At 36.8% G+C, this 18,299-nt stretch overlaps 1 protein-coding gene across 1 annotated transcript in view; it reads left to right on the top strand.

Moving 5' to 3' along the window:
• The first annotated feature begins 14,352 nt into the window (after positions 1-14,352).
• LOC114258919 (3-hydroxyisobutyryl-CoA hydrolase-like protein 1, mitochondrial) overlaps positions 14,353-18,299 on the top strand; it is a 48,734-nt gene continuing 44,787 nt past the window's right edge. Inside the window, exons 1-5 of the mRNA XM_082871957.1 lie at positions 14,353-14,381; positions 16,409-16,505; positions 16,578-16,658; positions 17,735-17,803; positions 17,929-17,992. Of these exons, the coding sequence (XP_082728083.1) occupies positions 14,353-14,381; positions 16,409-16,505; positions 16,578-16,658; positions 17,735-17,803; positions 17,929-17,992 (340 nt within the window). The remainder of the gene's footprint in view (positions 14,382-16,408; positions 16,506-16,577; positions 16,659-17,734; positions 17,804-17,928; positions 17,993-18,299) is intronic.

The raw sequence follows: 18,299 nt of genomic DNA, 5'->3' as shown, positions 1-18,299 counted from the left end.
CACTATTACCCCCAACCATCGCCTCCTTCTTGTCTCTCTTCCCTTTCCTTTTCCCACCTTACAAAAACATATTTAGGGTCTGTTTGGTTTAGTTTTAGAATTATGATTTAAGTGTGGAGTTGTGTTTTGAGTTTTGAGTTTTGAGTTTTTGAATTATGATTTGAAAAGAGAAAATTTGCTTGGTTATGAGTTTTGAAAATAGTTTTAGGATGATTTGTAATTTTTTATATTTTGTTTGATTGATTGATTGATATATAGAATGTGAGAGAATGTAAGAGGAGAGAGGAGAGAGAAAAAGTGATTGATTGATTGATTAATAATAAAAAAATAAAAGAGAAGAGATGAGTTTTGAAAGTAATTTTGAGTTGTATTTTAAAAATATGTTTGGTTAACATGTTACATCCAAATCATGATTTAAAAACAGAGCTAAATTTTGAAAAGTATACCAAACGCTACCTTAGTTTCTCCATATCACATTTCTTAATCTCTAAATCATGACAAGATATTTATCTCTCTGTCTCTCTCTGTCTCTCAATCTTGCAATGGTAAAGATGGAAGTTTGTGAAAGAGGTTGTAGTAGCGGCAATGGTGGGTTGCATGAGCTTTAGAGATGAAGGCAATAGCAAAATGAAAAAAAAAAAAAAAGAAGAAAGGTATGGGTAGATAAGTGGGTTAAAAGACGATCGAAGGGGCTGAGAAAATAGGTTAGACTAGAGGAGAAATGGTCAATTGCAGTTGAGAGGTGTGGGGAACAGGTAACCAATAACATTTGGAAAAGGTAAAGGAAAGGTAGGTGCTGATCAAAAAAATATGGGAAAAGAGGATGAAAAAATAGAGAGAATTATGAAAAATATGGGAGAGGCAAAAATATACACTAAACCATAATTTTGCAATATAAATTTTAACTTTTTTTTATATATTGTGCAAATATTTAAATGGGAGCTTTTTTAGTAAATCCAATTCTTAAGACTTATGTTTCATCTAACCCATATTCTTTTTGAGTATTCCATTAGGTCTTGTTTAGGATAATATGACGAAATCAACCTTCTATTTTGAAACCAATATATAATAAATAAATAAATAAAAAATAACAAGAGTCCCTAATTTGAGGGAGAAAATCTCTTCCTCATTCTATGAGAAAATCTCTTCCATTCTAGGACTTAAAAAAAAAAAGAACGAATGACAAAGACAAAATTAGCTAATAAACGATCCAAATATTATCAAAGAAAAAAAAATGCATGAATAGATCATTCAATAATATCATTTAACCTGTAATGAACTGTATTTAAATCAACACAATATCATCAATATTTTCCCCTCATGGAACCATACACATGAGTGTGTGAACATTAACATTGGGTGCGACTACCTATTTATATTACAGAATTAATGTAAACATTCACATCTCTATGTATATACTATTTTTGTAACCAAAACAACACATTGTTGTTTGTACTAGTACGACTATTTTTTAATGTGAATATTAACATTGATTATAATTTGCGAGTAATGCACTGTTAATATTATTATGTTGTTTTGCTATTATAGAGACACTAAGAACATTCACATTGTTGGTAGCTGATTGTTATTGTGTACACATAACCATTGATTTAGTATGCATTGTGGTAAATGCAATGTTGATGTGAACATTCACATCTCTAGGTTATACTATTAAAATATTATATTGATGTAAACATTCACATCTCTATGTTGTATTGTTCACATTACCAAATAAAATATTAAAATCTTATAATTCATAACAACAATTATTTCAGTGGGTGTGAACATTCACATTCACTGAAATATCCAACCAATAAGACACACCATCAATCTATCTCCAAACCTTGGTTGGATTCTATACCATACCACATGACACTAATCAATTTTCACTATTTTCACAATACATTCTACAAATTTCAACTATTCTCAACATTTTTCACCAATTTCAAAAACACTTTGGACCCTAATTCTCAAAAAACTATATATAGGCATATATCTCTATTGAATACACACACACAAAAAAAAATTTAAAAATAAAAATCAATTACCTCAACGGTGAACTCATGAACAGATTGGTATTTTTTGATGAGGTTACCATAGAATGATTTGAACACAAACTACAGAGTACAAGCCTTGTTGAAGTGTTACTGCCATCTAAATGAAAGTATATTAGTTTGGATGGGGGATTAAGCAAAGAAATTGAAGAATTCAGAAGAAAATCAAAATAAGTTTGGTGAGAAAAACAAGAAAATTGATTTTTCAAGCTTGGATTTGGTTTGATTAGAGCAATAGCTATAGAATAGAGTATCGATATATATATATATATATATATATATGGAAATTCGAGAGAGAGAGAGAGAGAGAGAATGTAAATGGAAAACATATAATACATATTATCAAAATAGAATAAAAGGGTATTATAGTCCTAAAAAATTATAAATTAGGAAAAAATGATCTCATGGGATATAAATCTAAGGATGATTCTACTTACACCACTACTTTACCTCTTTACACCTTCCATATGAGTTTTTTTCCCCCCTCCAATTTTATCCATGTGTGAAATTATCTTTAAGGACAAAACACTAAAATTAAATATATTTTGTTATCTCCTTACACACCTTGATCTTCAATCCCCACTCCTCCTTTCCTTTCTTAATTTTTCTTTTCTTTTACACATATCTTTTCAAAAATTGAGAATCATAGTATTTTGATCATTAAAGAAAGCAATAGATGAAGAAACGGTGGTGAAGAACCATCAAAAAAGTGAAATTGTAAGTTTTTTTTATTTATTTGGTAGGTTTTTATATCATTTTTTTGGACTAGTGTTCGACTTTCGTTTGGTGGTTCGAAATCGAACAAAATAAAATAGTCCGGCATCACATTGTTGAACAAAAAATATAAGTCTGGTAACCAACTACTGAATAAAAGATATATTTCCAGTAACCCCAAACCAAATTTTTTTAATTTGTTAGGCTTCTCATTACCATGTATATTCAGTTTCATTTATTTATTTTTTTGCCTAGAAAGATTATACTTATACCCATTGCAACAACGCAAGTACTGCAATATTAGTGGACCAGTCATGAATTCATTACAGACGAGGTTTGTTAAGTTTTTTTTATGAATACGATTTTTTTTTTAATTTGTATTGAGTTTTATTAATAATTTGACGTATAAATATATTTATTATATTTAGATTTTTAGTAGTCGTGAAGCATTAATTAAATGGGCTTCTAATGTTGGGAAGAAGACTGGATTTGTCATTGTTATAAAGACATCAGATATGGGAGGCAATGGTTGAAAACCAAGACTTACACTTACTTGAAAAAGAAGTGGTTATTATAGAGATAACATGAAGATCAAGGGGGAACGATTGAGGTTGATAGGTTCTAAAAAGTGTAGATGTCTATTTTTATTAAGAGGGAAAAATTACTTACAAATTACCAAGATGAATTGTGATAACATGTTTGATTGATGGATGCAAACAATGACAGATTTTATGAATACTTTATGGATATTCATACACTTAATGTTTTTATGAATAATTTTATGGATACTTTTTATATACGATTCTATGGATGCGTGTTTGATTTATGAATTTTTTTTATGGATGTTTCAAGGAAAAAGTAAATCTTTCAATGTACAGGGACGGGGGCCTAGACAACTCTATTATAGTTTGGCAACATGACACTAGAGTAATTCCATTTATATAACAATGTATCACTGAACATACACTTCACGAGTGACCCAAATTAATTTCTTGTTATCATCTACTTGGACGGCAACGTAATGCTAGGAAAAAAAATATTGTCCGGTAACATGGCACTAAAGTAATTTAAATTAATTAGCGTTGTATTACCGAACAGGTCCACCACAAATTAATAAATCATTGTTTGGAAGAAAGTGACTCTGTAAATGTATAGCAACAAAATGCTGGAGAGATCTATTTTTTCTGGCAGCATAACATCGGATAATGTAAATTGTTTAGCACCGTGTTACCAAAATTAGTGGTGTAAAGAAATGAAATAATTAATTTAGGGTTAGTTTTGGTAATAAATTAGGGGTGTAATGAGGATTACATTTTTTTTTTAGTGGTGTAATGAGATGGAGGGTGTAAAGAGGTTAAATAGTGGTATAAGTAGAATCACCCTAAATCTAAACATATTGAACTTGATGGAACACTAAAAAACTTTATGGACTTATTAGATTTTAAGTCCACTAAATAGGATTTATAAATAAATCCCCCTTAAATGTTCCCACCAATTTTTGTAATTATTTCATCAACTTTTCATTTTTTTTGCAATTTCTCCATTTATTAATTCTATTTAATTTTTTACACCCACGTTGGATGTCACGCGAAACATGTTCGAAAAAAGTACACAATAATATAATTTTCATGCTAAAAATTTTTGGAATTAATTATAATAATAAATAAATAAATAAAAACACACACAACAACAACAACATTACATATAATTCTCAAAAAAACTATATGTACACATATATCTTTATTGAATACACAAAAAAATAAAAACATCAATTACCTCAATGGTGAACTCACGAACAGATTAGGATTTTTGGATGAGGTTACCATAGAATGATTCGATCTTAAAATACAGAGCGCAAGCCTTGATGAAGTGTTACTGCGATCTAAATGAAAGTATATTAGTTTGTGTGGGGATATATTTTCTGAGTACCAACACGTGGCCAAGGTGACGCCGACGTGTCAGTCGAGGTGCCACGTGTCCTTGTCATGACGCCGAGGTGATCTCGGCAAGGCAAAGGTTATCTCCGAAGATATCGGAATTCGAGATAAGCAGATAGGGTACAAGAGTCCTAGAATGGGAGAAGACTTCAGTTTGGGTAAAGATAAAACTCTTAGAGAGTTTATCCTAATCCTACTGGGAGTCCAGGATTAGCAGTAATCCTAAGTCCATTGAAGCAAGGCTTCTATGGGGACTAGGATTGAGTTAACTATAAAAGAAAGGCACCTCCGATGGGTCTAAAGTACGCAATTTATATTTTGAACAGTGAGTTTAGCATAATTGATTATCTTTGAGAGATATACTGACATGATCGTCGGAGTGCCCCCGGGTGGACGAACCACCGGGGGAATCTTCTCTTTCTGTTGCAGGTCAGACAGGTGCCATCTATTCTGCCAGTGCTCTCCAGCTGAATACTGAGTTGGCAGTGTGATCGGAAATTCACTTACACAATTTGGCGCCGTCTGTGGGAAAGAAAGGAGAATAGATGGCCAGCGACGGACAGAAGGATAAGGTTGGGGACGAAATCCCTGTTGGGAGTGGAAAACACGTTGACCCAAATGTGAAGGAAGATGGTCGCAATGAGGAGACTCAAAACCAGAATCACGGCAAGAAAGACGTCGGCCAGGATGGCGACGTGCCAAAGAAACCAGATCGAAGCAGATACTGCAACGAGGACGACCTCCAAGTATGAAAGGATAGATGCCTGAGGAGGGACGAAAAGGTGAAAGAGATGGCAAACAAGTTGGCAGACCTGCAATCGGTCGTCAATTTTATGATGCAAAATAACGTCATGCAGCCACCATTCCCGCTGCAGGACACGTTGATTCCAGCAGCCAATGCCCAGAAGGGAGGGCAGAAACCAATCCTAATAGCCCCTCAGCACACCAGGAGTGAAAGACACTCTCACCGACCTTCAAGGGAGGTCGGGCAAGAAGAGTCGAGAAGGGAAGAATCGCGGAGGACGCATCGCACCAAGGAAACAGACCCCAGAGAACATCGACATGTTCAAAGGCAGGAGCTGTGTTTCGACACAACTCATAGAGAAATGTCAAAAAGGGCTCACAACGAAGCAGAGAGCAGTGCACCTAAAAGACTGAAATCAGGAGATAGCCGAGCTCCTGGGCGGACAAGGGAGGACTTGAGAGATTAACTCAGGAGGAAACAACAGAATGCCGATACCGAGGTAACCTCCCCTGATAAGCCGAGAACACCTTTCTCAGTGGAATTGGACAAATTTGAGGTGCTGAAGAGATTCAGTATGCCGAGGTTCCAAATATATGATAGTAAGTCAGACCCCAACTTCCACGTTGGATTATACTTGAACTCAATGGCATTGTATAGTGGGAACGAGCCGTTGCTCTGCAAAGTGTTCCCCTCATCCTTCGGGGAGATTGCATCAGATTGGTTTCACAAACTACCAAAGGGAAGTGTGAAGACCTAGGAAGGCATGGCCGAGATCTTTGTGGCCAGGTTCGTGACAAACAAGCTGCAGCCATTAAGGGTGGACGCATTGATGGCTCTGAAGATCAGTAAGGAAGAAGACCTTAGGGCCTATGCAAAAAGGTATTATGAGGTGTTCAACCGAATACCAGAGTGTAATCAAGAGGTGGCGATCGTATCTTTCAAGAACGGCCTAAAAGACGACTGTCGACTACGAAAATCTTTGGCAAAGACACTGCCAAAAAGCATGGAAGAGCTCATGGATAAAATCGAGAAGTATGCCAGAGCTGAGGAAGATACATCAAGGACTAAGGAGACAAAATAAGAGAAAGGAAACGGCTCGCCGAAGTGAGGCCGAGGTAACAATGGATCCAGCAAGCAAGAGACAGAACTGAGGGCTACATAGGTAGTGACAACTGTGTTCCGAATCCCAATTCACAAAGTCCTGGATAAAATTCGGAATCAACCCTATTTCAGAACACCAGCGAGGGCACTAGGAGAATTTATGGGAAGAAACCTTGGCAGGCATTGTGCTTACCACAACAAAGATAGGCATATGACTCAGGGCTGCAGAGCCTTGAAAACACACTTGGAAAACCTGGTGAGGCAAGGCCATCTGAGAGACCTTGTTGATGAGGCCAGGACAAGGGAAGAACAGGCAAGACTACCTCAAGCACTAGCAGCTCCGCCTCCCCCAACACAGCAACCTCAGGCAGGAGGACCTCGAGTAATTAATGTAATTCACTCGAAGGTCAACGAGAACGAAATTAGGGGGGAGACCCAGAAGGTGAAGCACTTGCAGCATGTCTACCAAGTCGGGGAGAAGAGATATCGGGCAAAGGAGTGCCAAGGACCAGTAGTGTCCTTCACTGAAGCCGACCTTGAGATGGTGCAGCATCCACATAACGATGCCTTGGTAGTATCCCTCCAGGTTAGGGAATGCCAAGTGAAGCGCATCTTAATCGACCAAGGCAGCTCTTGTGACATCATGTACGTCAGATGTTACAAGGAGCTTGGCCCTCACCCAGACGATATGGAGTAACCCAATAGCCCAATGGTTGGGTTCAATGGAAAGCCGACATGGCCATTGGGAACGACAAGCTTGGAGGTGCAGGCTGGCACCAAGAGGATAAAGACAGAGTTCACCGTAATCGACACACCCTCCCCTTACAATATATCTTGGGAAGGCCGTGGTTACATGCGATGGGGGTTGTTCCCTCAACATTGCATCAACTATTGCGGTTCCCAACAGAACATGGGATAGAGGAGATTAAAGGAGATCAGCTGCAGACAAAGAATTGCTCCATGGCAGCAATGAAATCCACCTGCAGCATACGAGAACCAGAGGAGGCAGAGATCGAAGGCAAGGACGTGGAGGTCCTAGAGGATGTCGGCAATGAACCAGCTGAGAAGAGTGAAGAAGCACTGAAGAAAATCCTTGTCCAGGAGGGGGATAAAGAACACTTCTTTCTTTTCGGCTCGGGCTTAGCCGACGAAGAGGAAAAAAAATTGGAGGCATTCCTGAGAGCAAATATTGAGGTGTTTGCCGAAGTAAATAAATAAAGTTTTGCTCTTTTGTCATTCGTCGAAGTAAATAAATAAAGTTTTAGCTTGATTTATTCGTTTATACACTTGTGACTGATAAAGATACATAACGTTGTTTCTGGAATACATGTATAATGAGAACCCAAGTGGAACTTAGGTTCACATTAGGGGGTAGAGAGAAGAAAAATGGTTTTAACACTTGTTGAAACTTGAGAAAAGTTTACATGTTGAAGTTAAACCGAGATCATGTTTAACACTTGTTGAAACTTGAGAAAAGTTTACAAGTTGAAGTTAAACCGAGATCATGTTTAACACTTGTTGAAACTTGAGAAAGGTTTATAAGTTGAAGTTAAACCGAGATCATGTTTAACACTTGTTGAAACTTGAGAAAAGTTTTACAAGTTGAAGACTAAGGTTAAATACTTGTTGAAATTTTATGAAAAAAAATTTACAAGGTGGAACCAAGGTTATGCCAAGAAAGGTACTTGGGTACTTGCCGAGGTAAATCATCAGTTTGTATAACCGAGGTATGTCACCCCGAGAAGGTTGCACAAGGATTGAAGTGTATATTAAAGATATACAAAATTTCTAAGTATGGAAGCATACAAGGCAAACATGCAAGCATTCAAAACAAAAGAGTTGAATTAAAGGCACATCGGCGATGTAAAGAGTTTACATTACTTCAAAAAGAAAAACAAAGTACAAAATACAAAAGAAAAAGACATCAAAGTCAAGACTCTTCGGCAACAACAGATGGTTGGGTCTGAAGTTCGGACGACTGCTGGGAAGACACCTTGGCAGCCTTTTCCGCCGTAAGCTAGGCATCAATTTCTTGAAGGGTTTCATCAAGGCTCTTGTCGGCAAGAAGCACGTCGGCTGATGCCTTCTCAGCTGTAGCATCTTTGGGAACCTTCTCACCCTCCTCATCTTGAGTCAAGTCCAGGACTTGCTCATTCAGAGAAGGGGACTTGGTCCCAGCAGCCTCCTTTGATTTCCTCACCAAGGTCTCCTCCTCAGACTAAGATTCGTCGTCAGATTGACTTGGAGTTGGAGGGAATGGAAGAAGAATGACGTCGGCGTTCCTGAGGGGCGAGTCCTCGGGGACTTCAAGCTTTTTTAGAAGAGACATCCAACCAAGGGTGAAACCCTTGTTGCATGCCTGCTTCACTTGCTTTTCATAGTCCGCCGTGACATCGGCCACCCCCTCATTGTAGCCCTTCTCATCGGCTGCCTTAAGCTCGACGTCCTTCATGGCCAAGGCCTCTTGCAATTCTTTTTGGGCCTAGGCCGTTTTCTCCCCGGCCTCCTTCTTTTCGGCCTCAAGGACCTTCTTGATGGCCTCAACGGATTCCGCCTTTTCTTCGGCTACATCCTTAGCTTTAATAGCAGCCTCGGCTTGATCCTCCAAGGTCTTCATCTTTGATTGCAAGTTTTTATTAGTCTTTTGAAGACTGGAGACCTCCCTCTTCTTATCGGCCAGCTTCTTTCGGTTCTCGAAAGATTGTACTGAGAAAGAATGGGCATGCTGGATCGCCTGAGAAAAAATAAAACAGGGCAGAAGTTATTTTAAAATTTTCTAAAGTATAAAAAAGAAAGAAAGAAAAACGACCAATTAAAGACACTTACTTGAACGGAGCGCTGAAGCATCAGAGCATAGTTCTCATATTCACTCAACTAGGCGTTTCGGTCGAGATCGTCGGGAAGAAGCAGAGCGGTGCTAAGGGCAACGCCGACATTAATGTCATCGGCGCTATCGTTGGCCATAACTGGCTTATCTTCCAGAGTGATTTGGGGGGGCCCAGGGGGAATCGTGCTTTCGAGACCCCAAGGTGGTTGTAGCAGATGGCCTCGGCCTCTTTGATCGGATAGACTCGGATGGTTGGGCCTCGGCAGGCCTCTTTTCGGCAGCAGATGTGGTCTTCTCACTCTCAGCCAATTTCGAAATTGGCAAAGTATCTTCAGTGTCAACCTGAGTCACCTTTGCTTTTGGCTGAGCCTTCTTTATTCTTTTCGACTTCGCAGGGAGCTGAGATTGCGCTGGTGGAATGTCAATGATTGATGGGATACTGGCCAAGAGATCTTTGGCAACTGCTTTCTGGCGACCCATCCTGGCAAGAAAAATAGTTCGTCGTCGACGTTGGCGCTGGGATATTGGGATCAGATAAGGAGCCGAGGTTGACGGCTGCTCGACTGGATCAGAAGTCGATCCTTGATCTTGCCGAGATGTGGAGGCAGCTTGAGGAGTTGTGGCGGAAGGAGGAGACAGACTCTTCTTCTTCTTCTTCTTGGGGACGTCAGGAAGAGCTGATTTGTACGTAGGAATGAAGTTAAGTAGAAGAGGGGCCTTCCGTTTGTGGACTGGTAGATCCAAAAGTTTCCTCAAGTCTTTGCTGGGAAAGAAAGACTGACGGAAGCCCTTTGGTGGCTGAGGGAGAGCTGCAAGAAAAACAGACATTAGAAACAAATAAAGTATTGAATACTTTAAAAACAAGTTAGTATGAACACAGGGCTCTTACCATTGCCCCCTACAAAAACTGATCGAGGAAGAGGGTAGAGATGGAGGTCCTCGTCTGGAGCGAGCTCCCAGTTCCCCGAGGTAATAAAATAGTCATCCCCAGCTCCCTTATTAGAGTCAGGGAGGTCGGCAACAATTTTGTACTCTGTGGACCTCGGCTTAAGGTAGTAAACATAGCCCGTATCTTTTTTGAGGCCACACATGGTGTAGCAATATTGGATATCATCTAAGGTAATCCTAGAATTTTCTTGTTTGACTAAGGCTATGATACCATTAATAACTCGATAGGAATTGATGGCGAGTTGCATCGGGTTCAACTTATAGCAGTGAAGTATCTCACGAAAAAGGGTGTTGAGTGGGAGCCGAAATCCGCACTCAATGAAGGCTACCACATGGAAGGGCATAGAATCAGTTGTAGGCATGATGGAGTCATCTCCCCCAGCCAACCTCAGATGGACGTCGGCCGGGATGTCAAACTCACGCCTAAAATGATCTAACTTGGTCGGAGTGTCTACCCTATGCTTTCACATACCCATAATGTCGGCTTCACTTAGAGAAGTTGGATTTCAGAAGGAAGGAGTTTTTGGAGGGTTTTAGGGACCTCAGCTAAAGCCTAAGAATACACAGAATCTGTTGGGAATCGTTTCAGTTTTTTCTAAAATAGGTTCTACAAACAAGTCCCAAACCTAAAACTATGGAGATGAAGATTGGAGGCACGAATCTGGAAAACAGAAACAGGTAATGCGATTCAGAGTCAAGAACAGTGAAGGAACATCAAGAAACACAAAGACAGGTGTAACAGGCTAAGAACAGTAACAAAAGTGCAAAAAAATTGTGAGCAGTACGTATATTCAAGACATGAGCAAGAGCAAAGTCGTGAAATAATTACATTCAGATATATGATTCGCAAATCGAATGTTTGAACAAAGCAGTAAAGGCAACGAGTAATGAAGAGCATCAAAAACTGAAATTAGGAGAAACGGTAAACTCACCGAAGAAAAGAAGCCGGTGTTGAGTTCGCAGAAGTCAGACGAACGGCAGTTGCAGAAAAGATTAGCAAGAGCCTCGCTGGAGGAGGTGGAGAGTGCAAGTCATAGAGCTCTAGAAGCTTGAACAATGGAGGATTTGGAAAAAAAAGTTAGAGAGAGAGAAAGCCTCAGAAACAATGGAGAAAAGTGAAAAAATAAGGAAAGGGGGAAAAAGTTTTGTTAAAACTTGAAACGGCGGCAAAACAGAATTAATGAACCTAGAACGATGGATCTGTCAGACGGCGCACACAGGCGCGAGACGACTTACAAGCACGTACGGAGTACGATCCAGTAAAAAGAAGACGCGTGGCTGAAACGGTTGAGTTATTATGTATAACAGCTCATACGCGTGAATAAGCTCTTGGAATTCTTGATCTTTAAGAAGACATGTTGGCCTATAATGATGTTCTCGGCTAAAGCCGACGTACTGGCAGGAAGTACCGATATAGGTTCCATCACCTCAGAATGCCGAGGTAATAGAACCTAGAAGGCAGTTGTGGGGATATATTTTCTGAGTACCAACACGTGGCCAAGGTGACGCCGACGTGTCAGCCGAGGTGCCACGTGTCCTGGTCGTGACGCCGAGGTGATCTCGGCAAGGCAAAGGTTATCTCCGAAGATGTCGGAATCCGAGATAAGCAGATAGGGCAAAAGAGTTCTAGAATGGGAGAAGACTTCAGTTTGGGTAAAGATAAAACTCTTAGAGAGTTTATCCTAATCCTGAAGGAGTCCAGGATTAGCAGTAATCCTAAGTCCATTGAAGCAAGGCTTCTATAGGGACTAGGATTGAGTTAACTATAAAAGAAAGGCACCCCCGATGGGTCTAAGGTACGCAATTTATATTTTGAACAGTGAGTTTAGCACAATTGATTATCTTTGAGAGATATACTGACATGATCGTCGGAGTGCCCCCGGGTGGACGAACCACCGGGGGAATCTTCTCTTTCTGTTGCAGGTCAGACAGGTGCCATCTATTTTGCCAGTGCTCTCCAACTAAATACTGAGTTGGCAGTGTGATCGGAAATTCACTCACACAGTTTGGATGGAGAATTAAGCAAAGAAATTGAAGAATTCAGAAGAAAATCAAAACAAGTTTGGTGAGAAAAACAAGAAAATTGATTTTTCAAGCTTTGGATTTGGTTTGATTAGAGCGAATAGAGTATCGATATATATATATATATATATATGGAAATTCAAGAGGAAGAAAATGTAAATGGAAAATATATAATACATATTATTAAAGTAGTACAATGCCTCAGACCCCCACTGGGGGTGACCCCCAGGCCCAGTGGGGTGTGATTGGTATTCTTCTTTTTCTTTTTCTTCTTTCTTTTTTTATATCCAATGACCAATCCCCACGTGTATGTGGGGGTGGTAGGGGTAGTTGGAGACTGGGGGTCTCAAGCACAACTCTTATTAAAATATAATAAAAGGGCATTATAATCCTAAAAAAATTATAAATTAGGAAAAAATGATCTCATGGGATATAAATCTAAACATATTGAACTTGATAGAACACTATAAATTTTTATAGATTTATTAGGTTATAAGTCTACTAAATAGGATTTATAAATAAATACCCCTTAAATGTTCCCACCAATTTTTGTAATTATTTCTTCAACTTTTCATTGTTCTTGCAATTTCTCCATTTATTAATTCTATTTAATTTTTGCACCCACATTGGATGCCACGCGAAACACGTCCTAAAAAACTACACAATAATATAATTTTCAGGCTAAGAAATTCTGAAATTAATTATTAAAAAAAAAACACAACGACAACAACAACATTACAAATAATTCTCAAAAAACTATATGTACACATCAATTACCTCAACACTGAACTCATGAACAGATTGAGATTTTTGAATGAGGTTATCATAGAATGATTCGATCTCAAACTACAGAGCACAAGCCTTGTTGAAGTGTTACAGCGATTTAAATGAAAATATATTAGTTTGGATGAGAAATTAAACAAAGAAATTGAAGAATTCAGTAGAAAATCAAAATAAGTTTGGTAAGAAAAATAAGAAAATTGATTTTTCAAGCTTAGATTTGGTTTGATTAGAGCAATAGTTGTAGAATAGAGAATATATATATATATATATATATATGGAAATTCAAGAGAGAAAGAGAATGTAAATGGAAAACATATAATATATATTATCAAAATAGAATAAAAAGGTATTATAGTCCTAAAAAAATTCTAAATTAGAAAAAAATGATCTCATGGAATATAAATCTAAACATATTGAACTTGATGGAACACTAAAAAAACCTTATGAACTTATTAGGTTATAAGTCTACTAAATAGAATTTATAAATAAATCCCCCTTAAATGTTTGGGAAATTTAGCTATAAACCCCCTTTATCTTCCTTTCATTGTTAAAAGGACTAAGAAAAAAATTATACTTTTTAAACCCCCTCATAATTATAAAATCTTGCATAAAGGATAAAATTTATTATTTAAATATTTTATTAGACTATTATACCCTCAACTAAATTATGATTTATTATTTAAAATTATACTTTCTACAGCCTCTCTTGAATCTCCATTGTCATCTCCATCACTCTCCCTCTCCCTTGCTCCTGAATCGCCTTCTGCAAAAACATCTCACTCTCTCCCGTCGCAATCAACCGATCGATCGTCGATTCATCCGCCTTTTCACCTGTCACTGTGTAGTATCGTCGTTCAACTGTCTCTTTGTACTCAGCCGTGATTAATTGTCGGATATCTGTGAAACAATTCATCGAATCGTTCAGTTTTTTGCGGAGGCCGTTCACGACCGAGCTGCGTGTGCGGTCTGAAGAGCTTCCGGTTAAATCTCTGCAACATCTCAACAATAGTGAGATTCGCATAGTTCTTCTCAGCAATCAATTTGTAGGTCTCCTCCGATTGGACCTCGTAAACGAACTCGTGACCTAGAAACCCTAGTTCGCCAATGCAAGCACATAAGAAGGGGACATTGACTCTGGAATCACGCTAAACAGAGTCTGTATTGGTGATTTGAGGATTGTAGATTTGGATTCGGGATAGTGAAAAGGAAAGTAATTTGGATATGTATGTGAGATTCGATCCGTCCCAAACGTAATACGAAGCTAATGCGTTGCATTGTTGTTGTTCACTACTGCATTTGGAATCTACTCCAATGGAAAAGAGGATGATTTGAGTTTTGAATATATATATATATATATATTTGTGTGTATGAGTGTTGTTGAACACATGTATTATTTTCATTGAGATTTGCGATTGTTGATGGAGTTTTAGAAGTATTTCTTCTCAATTAGATATGTTGATTTGTTGATTAATTTATTTTGTTTTTGTTTGTTTGTTTGTTTTTTTTTTTTGATTTATTTTTGTTGTTTTTGATCTAATTTCATTTTGCTCTGTTTTTTTCATTTGACAGAACCAGAGTAAAATTTTACTTTTATACAGAGTAAAATTTTACTTTTGTGTAGAGTCTAACATTTTACTAGTTTTTCAGAGTAAAATTTTACTTTTATACAGAGTAAAATTTTACATTTAGTTTCAGAGTGTAACATTTTACTCTTATTCAGAGTAAAATTTTACTTTCATACAGAGTAAAATTTTACTTTTAGTTTCAGAATGTAAAATTTTACTTTTATACAGAGTAAAATTTTACTTTCATACAGAGTAAAATTTTACTCTGAAATATATAGTGAAGATGACTTAATAGGAGAGCTGATAGATATGAGGGTAATATAGTAAAAGAAACAAGTTTTAAAATGTTAGGGGGTTTTGAAAGTACTTATATAATTCTTGTCCTTTTGAAAGACAAATTAAATAGTGAAGGGGCTTTCACCAAATCCCCCTAAATGTTTCCACCAATTTTTGTAATTATTTCTTCAACTTTTCGTTTTTCTTGCAATTTCTCCATTTATTAATTCTATTTAATTTTTTACACCCACGTTGGATGCCACGCGAAACACATTTGAAAAAAATACACAATAATATAATTTTCATGCTAAAAAATTCTGAAATTAATTTTTCTTTTATAAAAAAAAAAAAAAAAAACACAACAACAGCTACATTACAAATCTGTCCTTATCAATCCAAAATTTACTGCTCCCTCTATTCTAAAATAATAATCCCTTTTAGGAAATTTAACTTTTTTTGGTGGTATAATTATTGTACTTTTAAAAAATAATTTTTTAAAATTACTCTTTGATAGTCATTTTTTGAGAAATATCAATATCATAATTGTACTTTTTATGCTATTAATGAATTTAAAAAAAGGCAAAATAAGAAATTTATATTATTTTTGTATTTAATTTTTGAAAATGAACTAATATTTTGAAACAATGAAAAATAGAATAAGGAACTAATATTTTAAGACGGATGGAGCACCAAAAAAAAATTAATAATTTGAATTTATTCTGTTCATAAATTTTACATTTTTTTAATTTAATCCCTACCACAAAAATAAACAAGTGCAAGTTATAAATTTCGGTAGTGCTACACGTATCAATTAGTTTACACATTAATATACCAATTAGTATTATGATATCATTAATGACCCTATTTATTATATAAATTATAAATATCTAAAATCTCTAAAATTATGTCACCTCATCTATTGATATAATGTGTTCACTAATTATTACATATAGCATTATTCTATAAATTCAGTTCCTAGCATTAAAAAAAAAAACTAATGACAGCAGTTGCCCGGGAAAGCTATTATAACCCTGTTTGATAGGACTTATTTCCTACTTATTTCAGTTTTTAATTTAATTTAAGTTATTTTGATGTGTTTAGTTCAGTTTAATAATACAATTTATAACTTTTTATAAACTTATTCTTTGAGTGGTAGAGGAGAAACTTAATTTATAAATCAAAAATTAATTTATATTCACAAATATAAAGCTATAAACGGTTAAGCTACAATTATAATCATTTTCCACCGACTCTACCGGGGCCGGTGAAAGGAATAACACAGGCACAATCCAATTATCACAATAATCACAAGTTCACAACACCATCATCACTGATTCACTGAGAAAGCAAGCAAGAACCACCTCCAATTCGGAGTTGGGCCACGGAGATAGAGAGAGAGAGAAATGCAGGGCTTGAAGTCTGCATCTCTAATCAAGCGTTTGTCTTGGCAGGTCTGGCTTCATCTCTGGCTACTACAGAGGCCTTAGCTCTCTTTCCTCCAACAATGCCCTCAGCGATGATCTCGACAATATTGTGAGTTCTCTCTCTCACATGCCCCTTTTTACTCTCTCTTTAAAACCCCTCTTATCTCTTGAAATGTTTCAGGTTCTAGTTGAAGGGAAATCTTGGTCCAGAACTGCAATTCTCAATAGACCCTCTGTTCTCAATGCCCTCAACACTGCTGTGGTCTGTTTCTTACCCCTTATATCTCTCTCTATTCAGTCTTTTTGCTACTTGCTTCAAAATATTTTAATGTAAACAAAATTCAATAAAATGTGAATAAATTGATTATAAAATTTATCTGTATTGTTTCTAAGTATGTTTCCCAAGCACCCAAAATTTTCACCATGATATCTATATTCATTTAGTGAGGGATGTCTCTAATGTAGAGGAGTTAGTGTCGATACTGGGTTGCAAGGTGGAATCCTGGCTAGTTACTTATCTGGGTTTTACTTTGGTATGATCTTTTTTAAGGCAAGGAATGTTTGGGACTCTCATCATTAAAAGATTTCAGAGGCATTTGGCATGATGGAAAATGCAATATTATTCAACAGCGGAAGACTTACAATGATTAAGAGCAACTTGTTAAGTTTGCCTACTTATTTCATGTCTTCAATAGCATGAAGGTTTGACAAACTGCAAAGGGATTTTATTTGGGGCAGAGCAGGGGACAAGTTTAGGGTTTAGTGTTTAGTTTTTAGAGGCTTGCAATTTTTTAATCAGGTCCTTTTGGGAAAAAAGGGCTTTGGAGATATGCTTGCAAGATAGGTTTTGCAGAAGTGTGGTCAAGTCAAAGAATGAGAACTCCAACCATACTAGCTAAAATATAAAATAAAATAAAAAAATAAAAATAAGGTAATTCTTTATTTTGCCTAATTCCTTTTTTATCTGTGTACTCCAACGCTACCCTTTATTTTACCTATTTATATACACAAACTGTTTAAAGAGCATCCCAAGGCTCTTTAAATGTAACTAGCCTTGAAGAATTTTGTTAAAATAGCTATTATAATAGTTAGTCTATTGGAGTGACTAAAATATGATAATACTAACTATAATAGCTAACATGTCTCATTTAAAGAGTCCCTTGGGGGTATTGGGCTATCAATCTTCAGTCCCTTCACCCCTGCACTGTCAGTATCTATTTAGCTTGTGTTTGATCTGAAATGGGTTAGATCTCAAAATTCATCATCTGGGTTGTTCGAGTGTTTTGGTTTGTGTCCATTGTATGCATGAGTCATGAGATCTTTGTTTGTGGTGTCCAGGGGGCAAGGTTACAGAAGTTGTACAAATCCTGGGAAGATAACCCCAACATTGGTTTTGTGGTGTTGAAGGTAATTTGTTTTTGATGATATAGTAATTGGGTCGTTCTTCTCACACTTGGCTATTGATTTCTTTTGGTTTACATGTGCTAATTTATGATAGAAGCAACTTAAACGTAATTTTTTATTTTTTAAAGGGACGTGGCCGGGCATTTTGTGCCGGTGGTGATATTGTTGCTCTATGTCATTTAATAAATGAAGGTAAGGAGCATTCATTTTCTCTATTATGACCAAATAACAAATTTTTTTAGCATTCAGTTAATTGTATTTTTGATAGTTAAGTTATGCTTTTCTAGAAAGTTTAAATAATTCAAAAGCTCCATGTAAAAGAGTTGTAGCTTTATGTAATTAGTTGAAACGGTGACGTAATGGAATATGAGATTATGTACTTTGTCATTTATGGAGTTTTAGGAAATGAAACCAGGTAGGGTAAGTGGTAACATTACAGTACACAATCTAGGGTTTTTTGGGGAAGCAAGAGTGCAACATATTACAAAAAAGGGAAGGG

The sequence above is a fragment of the Camellia sinensis genome, chromosome 5 (assembly GCF_055761805.1).
Source record: "Camellia sinensis isolate YWXY chromosome 5, ASM5576180v1, whole genome shotgun sequence".
Classification (NCBI taxonomy): domain Eukaryota; kingdom Viridiplantae; phylum Streptophyta; class Magnoliopsida; order Ericales; family Theaceae; genus Camellia; species Camellia sinensis.
The sequence above is the reverse complement of the archived record's forward strand: the minus strand, read 5'-3'. Positions and strand labels throughout refer to the sequence as shown.